General features: G+C 34.0%; 1 protein-coding gene across 2 annotated transcripts; it reads left to right on the forward strand.

Annotated features, from left to right (window-relative positions):
* LOC110703814 (homeobox-leucine zipper protein ATHB-8-like) lies at nt 1-7,049 on the forward strand. 2 transcript variants are annotated; one of them, XM_021881599.1, is made up of 18 exons: nt 1-212; nt 1,662-1,918; nt 2,080-2,239; nt 2,849-2,952; nt 3,042-3,132; nt 3,343-3,552; nt 3,647-3,730; nt 3,837-3,992; nt 4,082-4,156; nt 4,265-4,371; nt 4,472-4,664; nt 4,910-5,095; nt 5,185-5,265; nt 5,360-5,494; nt 5,611-5,933; nt 6,036-6,141; nt 6,368-6,517; nt 6,648-6,794. In XM_021881599.1, the coding sequence occupies exons 2-18, from the start codon at nt 1,701-1,703 to the stop codon at nt 6,792-6,794; spliced, it is 2,526 nt and encodes an 841-aa protein (XP_021737291.1). In that variant the 5' UTR covers nt 1-212; nt 1,662-1,700. The 2 variants fall into 2 exon arrangements, with proteins under 2 accessions (XP_021737291.1, XP_021737292.1); XM_021881600.1 differs by lacking the exon at nt 1-212 and having other exon boundaries at nt 1,701-1,918; nt 6,648-7,049.
* The last annotated feature ends 6,122 nt before the right edge of the window (nt 7,050-13,171 follow it).

Genomic DNA, 13,171 nt, shown 5'->3' on the forward strand with positions numbered 1-13,171 from the left:
ATTTTGTCCGGTATTTGAGGGGTTTTACCTTTCACTCTTTTTTGCTCAAAATGACAGAAAATTGAAAGAAATTTCCATATAAAACAACCAACCCCATTACTTCACCCTACTCACTACTCATTTCATTTTCTGCGTATCTTCTAAAATCTCCTCTTTTTACCCCCCCACTTTGTTGTTGCACAGCAATGTTCAAGGCATTGAAGTCCTTTGAGGTAAAAATAAAATAAAAAACCATCAAAATTCTTCTGAGTTTGTTGAAATTATTTATGTTTAGGGTAAAAGTTTTGATCTTTATTAGAAATTATTGATGGGTTTGCTTTAATGTTCTTAACTTGATGTGGGAAATTTCTTAATCTGTTTGTTTCTTGTTTTAGTTTATGAGGTTATAATCATGACATTTAGTTTGGGTTTCTAGAATTAAGTCAATTAACACTAACCTCTGTTTGTGGAAAAGTTTGAATCTTTTTTGATGAATAATTATTGATGGGGTCTGTTTATGATTTCATAATTTGTTCTTATTTGAAGTGGGAATGAGCTTAGTTTACTTGTTTATGTTTGTTTGAGGTAAAAACCATGAAATTTGATCTGGGTTTGTAGAAATGACTTAGGTTAGGGGATAAAGTTTGGAGCTTTATCATAAACAACTTAAGGGTTTTGCTTAAATTTTCATAATGTGCTGTTAAATGGTGTAGGAAAGAGCTTAATTCACCTATTTCTGTTTCTTTGATGCAAAAAGTTTCAATCTTTATCTTAGAAACATTCATTTTGTTGTTATTTATTTTCCCCTATAGCATGGTCCATTATGAAGTGAAGAGCAGTAAAATCTAGCTGCTTGTCCTTCTCACACTTGTGTTTTCAGATATATTTCTGAACATCTTTATGTGAACATCTTTATGTTCAAATAATAAATGAAGAGGGTTTGTACTTTGTTTGATTCCATTTCATCCTTTTTTGGTGTTTGTATATTTTCTTATTTGATATCATCTATAGTTTGAAAAAGTTTATGATAAAGGTTCAAGAAGCTAGTATATGGATTTATTTGATCTCAAAGATTTTTAGGAATTTTAAGAGGTGTATAACTCAAGTCTTTGTAATTTGTTGGAAGATTTTTGAATATGCTAGTTGTTAAAAGGAAAAGTAGAAGGGGAAGTCTTCTAGATGCTTCATATAGTCTTAAAACTTAATCCTTTTTCTGGGTTTTTCAAAAATGGAATCAACATTAAGAATATAGATGTTCTTTATCTTTTACTTTCCTAGATTTTGCTGTTTGACTGGTTTTCAGCATTGAATACTTTGGGTGTTTGATTCTGATTCTAATATTCTGACATAATAGTTGGAATTTTCTAGTCCTTTTTCTAAGACTTCTCTTCTGTATATTGTATACTTCTAGAGTGCTAGAGATTGAAGCATTATAGGTGGACTATTCTTTTGATTGCAACATAATTCTTATCTTAGGGTCTTCAAAATGTGATAAATATATTAATCTTAAGGGATGTCTACTGTGAACTTATTATAATCTGATTTACCTTTTTTAAGATATAGTCTTAACTCTTAAGGTTTTTTCTCTTGTATATTTATCTTAGGTCTTTTGTTTGTATGATGGTAACTATTGAAGCATTTAAGTTACTGTATTTTAATTGGATATGTTTCCTTATCTGTAGGGTTTTCAAGATTGAAGTAAGTAATAAAATTCTAAAGGGATGATGGCTGTGAGCTCAGCTTGCCGGGATGCAAACAAAATGGCGGCAGATGCTGGAAAATATGTCCGGTATACTCCTGAGCAGGTGGAAGCCCTTGAGAGGCTCTACCATGAGTGCCCCAAACCTAGCTCCCTTCGCCGCCAACAGCTTATTAGGGAGTGCCCTATTCTCTCCAACATCGAGCCCAAACAGATTAAAGTTTGGTTTCAAAATCGAAGGTATATTGATTGTTCATTGGCTTTAATAGTTTGCCTTTATGATTTTGAAATTTCTTTCTACTATTTAACATCTTTAACTAATACGAAGTATATGTTGCTCTTGTCAAAAAAAAAAAAAAAAAAAAAAAAATAATAATATATGTTGCTGCTTGGAATTTCAGATGTAGGGAGAAGCAGAGGAAAGAGTCATCAAGATTACAGGCGGTGAATAGAAAGTTGACAGCAATGAACAAGCTGTTAATGGAGGAAAATGATAGGTTGCAAAAGCAAGTGGGACAGTTGGTTTACGAGAATAGTTATTTTCGCCAACATACTCAGAATGTAAGAACTTTTATCTTAAAGACTCCATTTGTTCATCTAGCCATTATCATTTCTTGAAATTGTATGGCTTGTACTTGTAGTGATCATTTTTTTGCACAACTCTTGGTGAGGTTTTATACTAAGTTGCATGGAAATGGATAACAGAAACGTCAAACCGAGGAAATGTAGTAGCTTAATTTTGATATACAAGTATTCATGGTAACACACATCCTAGGGCACTGTATCATTAGATTTGCTTTGTAGAATCTATATTAATTTCTTTGATTATCGCATAAGCTATAAATAGAGAGGGTATTAAAAGTTAGATTGGTTTGTTTATAGAGAATTAGTGATTATAAAAAGAAGAGTTCGTTATTTGTAATCTGAAGATCTTCAAGGGGAACTTACTGGCCATTTAAAGAAAATGTCTCCCCTGTATTTCCCTGTATCATAAACGGGAAACACGACTTTCATGAGAATTTTCGTTCATCAAATCTGTTTGCTTGCTGTCTTTCTTGATAGGAATATTATGATATTACTAGCACAGATTATGCCTTGTGATTAGTGGCAGTCTTTTGTTTTTATAAATCTGCCTATCTGGTATTAAGCTTTGCCACGATTCTTGTACAGGCGGCAACACTAGCCACCACAGATACCAGTTGCGAGTCAGTGGTGACAAGTGGCCAACAACAAGCAACCTCACAGCGTCCTCCAAAGGATGCTAGCCCTGCAGGGTAATGGGAAATGCTAATTTTTCCATCTTTTGGTGAAGTATGAGTTCATTACTTTTGTATTTACTATTATCTCTTATTTTTGGTTTCAGACTTGTGTCTATTGCAGAGGAGACTTTAACAGAGTTTCTTTCAAAGGCTACTGGAACCGCCGTTGAGTGGATCCAAATGCCTGGAATGAAGGTAAACACTTCTATAATTCCTTACGCGATTTAATTGTTCAGTGTAGAGGATATCAACAAATTAGAAGTAATGTTTGTCTAGTTTTTGTCATTTTTCTCTTTGATTTTGTTAGACATAAACTAGTAGACATATAAGTGATCTGAAATCAGATCCAATAAATCAGTGTTGCTAAGGAATTGAATGTTGTTCCTTTTTTGTTTTTTTAAACAGCCTGGTCCGGATTCCATTGGAATCATTGCTATTTCTCATGGATGCACTGGAGTTGCGGCTCGTGCATGCGGTCTTGTGAGTTTAGAACCAACAAGAGTTGCTGAAATCCTCAAAGATCGGCTTTCATGGTACCGTGATTGCCGAGCTGTTGATGTGATGAATGTGATGTCTACTGGAAATGGGGGAACAATTGAACTGCTATATATGCAGGTAAAACCCAACAATCCTATTATTTCAGGCATTTCATTGTGGGCTCAATGTGTAATGATGACCAAAAAACTAATATTTCATTTTATCCCTGAAGCTCTATGCACTTACTACGTTAGCTCCAGCACGTGATTTCTGGTTGATGCGCTACACATCTCTCCTAGAAGATGGCAGTGTTGTGGTAAGCCTTTCTCAAACATAATGGAAAATCATCAATATTCATGTTTGTTCCATGGATTTTCTTCTATCTTTTGTATTATCTCTAATGATGTGGTTCTGTGTTTTAGATCTGCGAGAGATCACTAAACAACACTCAGAATGGTCCTAGTATGCCTTCAGTACAGCACTTCGTGAGAGCAGAAATTATGCCTAGTGGTTATCTAATTAGGCCCTGTGAAGGGGGTGGGTCTATCATTCACGTTGTTGATCATATGGACCTAGAGGTATGCAAATTCTATCTAGTGTTTGCGGATTCTAAGTCATACTCATAAGATATAGCTTTTATCTTACTTCTTGATTTATGTTGAAATAGCCATGGAGGGTACCTGAAGTACTACGCCCACTGTATGAATCATCTACTTTGCTTGCTCAAAGAACAACCATGGCAGTAAGTTTCATATCTCAGCTCATTTGCAGCCAGCTTAAATCGTCTAGTTAGAATCCCATGAATTTCTGTGATGTTGTCATCTAATCCTTTTGTGTAATAACCTTTCAGGCTTTAAGGCAGTTGAGGCAGATCTCTCAAGAGAATTCTCAACCAAACGTCACTGGCTTTGGAAGACGTCCAGCAGCCTTACGTGCTCTCAGCCAGAGGCTGAGCAAGTAAGTTCCTTACCATTTTTGACTATCTTAAAGACCATATTACTATATGCTCAATTGATTTCTTGTTTGCTTATAAGTTTATTTCTACTGTGTTTCACAGGGGTTTTAATGAAGCTGTCAACGGGTTTATGGATGAAGGATGGTCTATGATGGACAGTGACGGAATAGATGATGTAACTCTTCTAGTCAATTCATCTCCTAGCAAAATGATGGGCGAAAATCAATTCTACAGTAACGGATTTCCATCCGTGGGCACTGCAGTGCTATGCGCTAGAGCCTCCATGCTCTTACAGGTGGGTGATCAAATATTGTTGATTAAAATAGCAATATACGAAGAAAAGTAATGAAAGTATGACAACCTATTCACTTGATTATATTGACCTAGAACTCTACTTGTCTAATAGGATGGTCATATTTTCAGTGTTAGCTTTAGCCATCTGATTTGAAATGCATATTTTTGTGTTTCTTGGTTCTGTTTTAGGCGTAAATTTTCCCCCATTACTCTGAACTCATTTTTTGCTTCATTACTATTTTGCAGAATGTGCCTCCTGCAGTACTCCTTCGATTCTTGCGAGAACATCGATCTGAATGGGCAGATAGTGGCATTGATGCTTATGCAGCAGCTGCTGTCAAAGCTGCTCCTTGTACCATACCAGTTGCTCGTACTGGATGTGTTGGGGGTCAAGTCATTCTTCCTCTTGCACACACAATTGAAAATGAAGAGGCAAGAAATCATCTTATATCATATAGTCTTGATTTATGTCATTGATATTTTTACAGCTGATGCTGACAGTATAATTTGTTTGTTTGTAGTTCATGGAGGTTGTTCGGCTTGAAAATCTAGGTCATTATCGTGAAGACATGTTTATGCCAGGAGACATATTTATGCTCCAAGTAAGCATAATTTTGATCCTGTACTTGATTACATTGATGAATATGGATTATGCTTAAGAACCATCTTAATTTCTGAATTTGTTTGATTTCACAGTTATGTAGTGGAGTAGATGAAAATGCTGTTGGGGCATGCGCAGAACTTGTGTTCGCTCCCATAGATGCATCTTTCTCTGATGATGCTCCGCTCCTTCCATCTGGTTTCCGAATCATTCCAATTGACTCTTCCAAGGTGATTATTTTCTCGAACTTAGGCTACTCATTTTCAATGATTTTTGTTTTGTTTTGTTTTTGCTACCTTGTTATATCCTCGAGACCTTGGACTTAAAATTGGTGGTTATATGACAGGATGTTTCAAGTCCAAAGTGCACTCTTGACCTTACATCTGCCCTTGAGGTTGGCGCAGCTGGAAATAAATCACTTGCTGATAATAGCGGGTCTGGTAGTGGGAAATCTGTGATGACTATAGCGTTTCAGTTTGCTTTCGAGATTCATCTTCAGGAGAGTGTTGCTTCTATGGCACGACAGTATGTTAGGAGTATAATATCCTCTGTTCAGAGGGTAGCATCTGCGCTCTCCCCTTCTCGTTTTGGCTCTCTTAATGTTTCACCTTTATCTCCTGGAACTCCTGAAGCACAGACACTAGCTCGTTGGATTTGTCAAAGCTACAGGTTTTTATCATCTTTTATCAAACTATCCGAATTTGAGTAACATATGCTAGTGATATGCAAATCTTCAACATGTTACTAATTATAGTTCATCTACTTTGACAGATTCTATCTAGGTGTTGAGTTGCTTAAACCCGGTAACGAGGGAGGAGAATCCATTCTCAAATCTCTTTGGAGCCATTCTGATGCCATTTTGTGCTGCTCTTTGAAGGTATCATTTTGCATATCAAGAAACATTCACGTTCATTGTTCAGTTTCTTATTACTACTAAGTAACTATCCTGTAAGCGTAAGTGTTCAAGAGTTAACATATCAAAATGATGCAGCTGTTGCTGTCAATTTGAGTGACATTGTGCTGTTATTAGCATTTGGGGCATTCAGCCCTTCAAACAATATACGACAGTTGTTAACCTATTATCTCATTTTAAACTTACACAGGCGTTGCCAGTTTTCACATTTGCAAATCAAGCAGGACTTGACATGCTAGAGACTACCTTGGTTGCACTGCAAGATATTACATTGGAAAAGATTTTCGATGAGCAGGGCCGGAAAACCCTCTTCACTGAGCTGCCTCAGATAATGCAGCAGGTCAGTGTATAGAAAACATATCACATGTTAACCTCCTCTCCCCTGTCCTACCTTATCTTTGTTTATGTTTTTAACTTTCAACTTGATCCTCAAATATGTATTTACATTTGTTTTCTTGTGCAATTTATAGGGTTTCATTTGCCTACAAGGAGGTATCTGTATGTCAAGCATGGGAAGACCGATTTCATATGAACGAGCAGTTGCTTGGAAGGTGTTCAATGATGCCGAGGATGCACAGTGCATGTGCTTTATGTTTATCAACTGGTCTTTTGTATGAAGGTCATGGTCATGTAGTTTCAGGGATAAATCAACAGTTTAGAAAAGTTAGAATTTTTCTTCTTTTTATTTACTTAGGAATGTCTTAGGGAAGCAATGAAGAGGGTTCTATGCCTTTGGAATGGCTGATTTTGAGCTGTGCCCTAAATCATGTAGATCTTTTCTATTTTTGAGATACTTCCACACTTTGACCACCTAATTTATGATGTATCATGTTTATGTTAAATATATCTTATGTCTACTAATTTTTCATTCAGTGTCTTGTTCTCTTTTCTCTCTATTCTGGTTTATTTTCTTCGTTTTCCCCCAATATTTTCGTACTTTCCCTGCATAGTTTACCACATTCAATTACTTAGCAGATCACGCGATTTGTATTTTCGCAATATCTTCTTGTGCTCTCGGTTATAAGAGGAGTCACTGGATACCGTTAATTACTAGTTCAACATTGTAAAAATTTCAGTTTCACAGTACAAGCACATCAAAGTTTCTGAAAAATTAAGTTGGCTCCTATTGTATAAGGAATTTCGGCTATATGCGACATTGTCTGTACATGCAAAGGGGGTGAACCCACCCGAGCATCCTCTGAGATTGGGGGATAACTAGCAGCTTCACAGTCTCATCTAGTTTTCCCTGTATTATATATCTAGTAATGGAGAGAAAACCCAAGAAGGTCCTACAGCTTGCCATGCTTATAGGACTCAACTATGAGTTCATGCACGTGAATACCAGCTTTTTACCATTAGATACTAACATGTTTGAGATTAGAACGATGGAAGGTGAAGTCTTTTTGAGTCTTTCTAACAGAAATAATGAGTTCTAGTAAGAACGTTTATATGGTAAATGGAATTTGTTCATATATACATTGGTGTTTGTATTCCTAATGATTCAATTTAGAGGTTCCTTTGTATACATATCTGCTGTCTATATTACTCTGCTCTACACGGATGTATGTCATTTTGTGGCTTCCACTATGTAACATACTCCACGAAGGCAGGCTGCGCACTGAAAATGTGATCTCACCGATCTATCGGTTAAGATAGATGGCAATTCCTATATGCAACAGCACCAATATGATAAAGAAGTTATGCTTTATATAAGTACTAGTATTGGCATGCTGCTGGGCTTGGAGGAAAATATTGAGATGCCTGAGCATCAATTGAGTACTTCTAATTCGTGTGCAGCGTGTTGATGAGTAGGTACTACAAGAACTAAATTTAGAGGAACCAAATAGTGATACTTGTTCGAACTTCTTTTGCTGAATCAATTTTGTTAAGTTGCATATTAGGACTAGATGTACATATGATCAGATGCATGCCTACAAAATTTCAGCCTGTTTGACATGATATGCTTTCTTGGCTTCTTGAACCAAACCAAACCCCCTAAAGGTGGCTAAACTCTCTATGTCGGGCTTTGGTTTATTTGGTTGATCTAGTGTTGTATATATTACAAACCAATTTGGTCATTTCTAAAACTATAATATACTTTCTCTGTCCGAAATTAATTGTCACGTTGATATCTATAAGTGGTTGAGATCGATTTTGGATGATTGCTTAAGTACTCTTACTGGGCCATCCAAGTGAAACACTTATTGTACGTAAATTGAATGATTTAAAAGGAAGATAGTACAAAGAGCATATTATGTCAGCTTAATGAGAGAATCTGATGGCTAAAGTCATACACCAGTAACACTTTAAAAATCCTCACTATATTTTTTTTTCAGTTATTGTAGCCCGTGATTATACAATTGGACCATTGTACCTTTATTTGGCTAAATAAATAGTACTAAAATCTTTTGCTTTTTCCTTATGAGGAGGAACAAAACATAATGCATGTTAAAATGAAAGGTAATTAAATTTTATACGTATGTTTGACAATTAGATAAATGGATTTATGCTCAAACTTTATCACAATTGGTTGTTTGATTGAATTATGCTTATGTAGGCTCCGCCACAATATCACATATTATGCACCCATGTTGTGGGTTACTTGACTGAAAGATGAAGCATATAGATTGATAGATATGCATGTTGCACTCAAGCATATATAAATATTTTTATGTAAAATTGATCTGCGCCTAATTATTTTTAAAAAATCTCAAAGGTTTATAAATTTTATGACTTAGTTTTACTTCAACTAAAATTGACCTAATCTGAGCTCACTCAAAATTAAATGTGACGACTAATGTTAGTTAAATAATTGTCAAGCTTAGGCAAGACCTGACCCGAACTATCCAATTAAATTGATCTCAATTCTAATTGCTTCTGCCATTTCTACTCTAGGTTGTATGGAAATGAAAAATAGGATATTAACGTGAAAGCAGGGAGACCTTAAAATGCAAATTATGAACACACTTGCTTTTTGAAAAAGAGAGATAGAGAGTGAGAACAAGAGAGGAGATTCATTCAATGTTGAAAAAATCGGAAACTTCAGTGAGAAAACGATATTTTCAAACTTCATAACATTTGAAGTTTTATTAACAAAAACAGTGTTAAAGTCGAAAACATTGACACCAAATAGAGTTTACGTACAACCTACTAACTTGTGGGTTACCTTTTTTTTATTTTTTATTTTTTTTAAAAAAAAAAATTGTGTAAAGAGAGCTACAAAGGGTAATGATGTAAACGAGATTTGATTCAATATCACCAAGTAAAACTTTATCTAACTAAGTTAATTCACATCCACAACATGCTACTTACGTGATTAAATAAGAGCTAGACGTTCAAAAAAGTTGCATATCAATTATTTCTTCAACTAACCCATCATTAATCCTTCAACATTACTCTTAAATTTAAGTTGGCTCCGCCATGAAATCACATATCACCCATGTTTTCTGAATTGTAACAGCCTGGAAGCTGTACGTGACTGTGAGCCAATACTAATTCAAGGGTCCACCACCATGCATGTTGCAATTAGAGCCCATAATTGATCATATCATATACCTTATATAATATGATGAAATCAAATCACTCCTAATTCTATCTTATATATCTAACAATATATATAATCTCATGCATATAATCAAAACCCTACTACTTGAACCTCTAATTTGTACCCAAATAACTCATCATCATTTTCTAGGACTGGCCAGCCTATATACATTACTAAGGTGTTATGAAGATTTATGTGGCCCAATAGCTTGTTTTTTTGGATATGCTCAAGCTAGGGTCAAAGAATTTAAAGACTAATCAAACTTTTAAATTTAACTCCTGGAGTAAATTATTATATGCATGGATTTTGGTTACTTTGGGTCTTTCGACACAGGTTTGTTTCTCATTTTTCTTTCGTGGAATTAAATTGTAGGTGTTTTTGAGGATATTATTTAATTTTACGACTCAATAAAGCTGAGTAAGGTCAATCATGTGACAAAACTTCCACAAAAGTGAACTTTGCATTTCTAAAGACATTGGATGTCTTTGGCGAGATCATTATATTGCCAATTGATATAAGAGTGGATTTCAATTGAGCCTATATATATTCGTATGTATATATAGTAAGTAGTACGTGTTATGACATAAGTAAAAAAGATTAAATGAAACCAAAAAATTAGCAAATACACATGTTCTATATTATCAATGTGTCTTAAAGATAGCGCAAAGGCAACATCTTACAAGAAAGGCGATATAGTAACAGTTAACACAACAATTAGGTTATGAATGCACATCTCAAATTATGGGAATATATAAATTTAATGATATCAATTTCTTCAATAATAGGCCAGGCTACTACTATTGTTTGTGCCTTTGCAATAAAGATTGTGCAAAAGTATGTGGTTAGGATGCAATTTAAGATTTTCTTGATAAGGTGATGATATATAAGATATATAAAAACAAGTTTTTAGATATGATTTGCATGTTGAAAGTTTTGGTAGCAAAAGAACTACCTTTTAAAAATCAAAATGCAAAAAAGGGGCTTTTGAACCCTTTTGCATGGTCTCCAAGAAATTTAATTGAAATCTAGCTATTGTGTTGAGGCTTTTGAGAAGAAAATCGAATTTCACTTACTTTGTGAAATAGTATCAATCTTTTTGCCAGCAAAATAGAGCTGTTGTTGGCCTTAATGTTTCTATAATGTCAGTTTCTTATTGGATATTTTCTTTGATTTGTCTGATGAAGAGACTAATGTAACGTTTGGTGGTGTGGAATCTTCTAACTATGAACGTAAGCCATCCACCCCACGAGTTTAAGTCCTTCCCCATCATTGCTTAATATTGCATAGAAGCAACTAGAATGAGCCAAAAGATGTAAAGGAGAAAACGAGCCAAGGGATGATAAGTCCGTTTTAGATGTGAACAAAGGCGATTTAGTTTATTTTAACGTTAACTATAACTTTTTTTATTTACATATATAGAAATATTATGAAAATAAGTTGGCTTATAATTAATAAGGTAAGATCAGATAATCCTATTTTTATAGTAGCATATTTCTTTTTTTATTTTAAGTTATAGCTACGTATCTAGAAATGTTATGAAATTAGCGGGATTATAATAGATTATGTGATCCACGGTCCTGGAAAAGAGAGAAGCAATAACATATGCATCATCATTAGGTTGTTTGAAGAAGTTGAATTGGGTTGAGAAAGAAAAAGGTTGTGTGGACTTAGCATGCATGGTTCAAAAAGTAATTACAATTTACATTTTGACTAGACTACGACATGCATTACATTTACATGCTTCTACAAATTAGATTCTTGTCTTGTAGTAATCTTGTAATATGTCTTACTAAGTTGGTAAATTTAATGTGTCAATCTTAGTCAAAATTGTCAAAAAAAATATATTAAAGATTGTTAGCATGTTACATTGAAACGAGGGTGGTGAAATTGAAATTAAGGTCAAGAGTGAGCACCAATAGATATGAAGCACTTACCTTTACAAGTATTTGATATACATTCTAAGTTGGTGATGAGGGAACAACACATTCATTCTTATCATGTGATAAAAACGTTTTTGGGGCCTAAGCCATGGTGTTAAATAGAGATTTTTTATTTTTATTTTTTTGTTCAATTCAAGTCTCTAAGAGGTTGGTGAGAATGGAAATGAACAACATGATCGATGAACAAGCTTGTCATAAGATAAAAACATGTTGGGCTTAAACATGATTTATAAAGATTGATTCGTGCATAACGAGTACATTATGATCAATATATCTACATTTTATTTTTCAAATTAAGGCAATGATGGAATTAAAGGTTTTGCCTTAGCTTGTTTAAATATTCTAAAACTGTGTTGCTTAATACTTGTAACAATACTGTTATTTTAGAAAGTAATTGCTGGATAAAAACCATTTTGTTAATCCGATTAATGTTAAATTAAGTTTTATTTTGCAATTACCATATTATTCTGACATCTATTTTTAATTTCCTTTTTTTGGTAAGAAATTGTAGATATTGCTGGCAATTATATTATCATTCCATGAGCCTCAGGGCACCTTGTGTACCTAAACTATAATAATCTAATTTTTCAAGTTATACCTAAACTATCAATAATATGATATGAATATGATATGCTCTAGTCTAGTTATAAAATTATATCATTAATAATATGAATAATTTTGATTAATTATTCCAAATAATCATGGATATCATCAAGCAAAATAATATCTAAAAAAAAGTAGTGTAATATTATAATTGCATATGTCCTAGAGCTCCGCAATAACTGATCATTGTCTATATTGTAGGAGCAAAAGACATATATAAAGGCAGAAACATTTTACAGTAAAGTCCTAAACCATTCTCAAGGACCAGCAAAAATCATTCTCATAATTTCATTTCATAAATTGCAGCTTTTAAGGGCCTGTAAAATTATATATAGTGTATAGAGTATATATTCTCGTCTTTTATAGTTTTATTCATTTTGCAGAGCTGTTTATTTGGACAATAGAAACAAATTTTGTATCATTGTATGAACGATATCTATCTTCGTCAGGGAGCTCTGGATGTCCAAATCACTAACATGATGCTTGGTCCCCAAAATATTTAAAGAACTATAATGATGTTTGACCTTACCAACTTTATTATCTAAGCATGGACCAATCTTCTTTTGAGTGTCCTTACTTGAACGGTTACTTGTGGAAGAGGATAAAAGTTGACGAGGATATCAATTAGATTAATTGGTACCGAAATGATAAAGTTTTAATAATTTTGAGATTTTTATCAGAATAAGAAAGAGATTTAGGGTCACATGAGTATATATGCTTATGTATGCCCCTTGGCGAATAGTGCAATTCAATTATGTGTAAATTAAATTAAATTTCTTGGAGTTATTAGGGCGTAGCATCAATTATGTACTTAACACCTACGTCAAATTTTCTATGGATTTTGACAAGCAATCTTTATCACATTTACACATTGATTAAAATAAATGATATTAATTTCTAGAAGTAC

Source organism: Chenopodium quinoa, unplaced genomic scaffold, assembly GCF_001683475.1.
Source record: "Chenopodium quinoa cultivar QQ74 unplaced genomic scaffold, ASM168347v1, whole genome shotgun sequence".
NCBI classification, from domain to species: domain Eukaryota; kingdom Viridiplantae; phylum Streptophyta; class Magnoliopsida; order Caryophyllales; family Amaranthaceae; genus Chenopodium; species Chenopodium quinoa.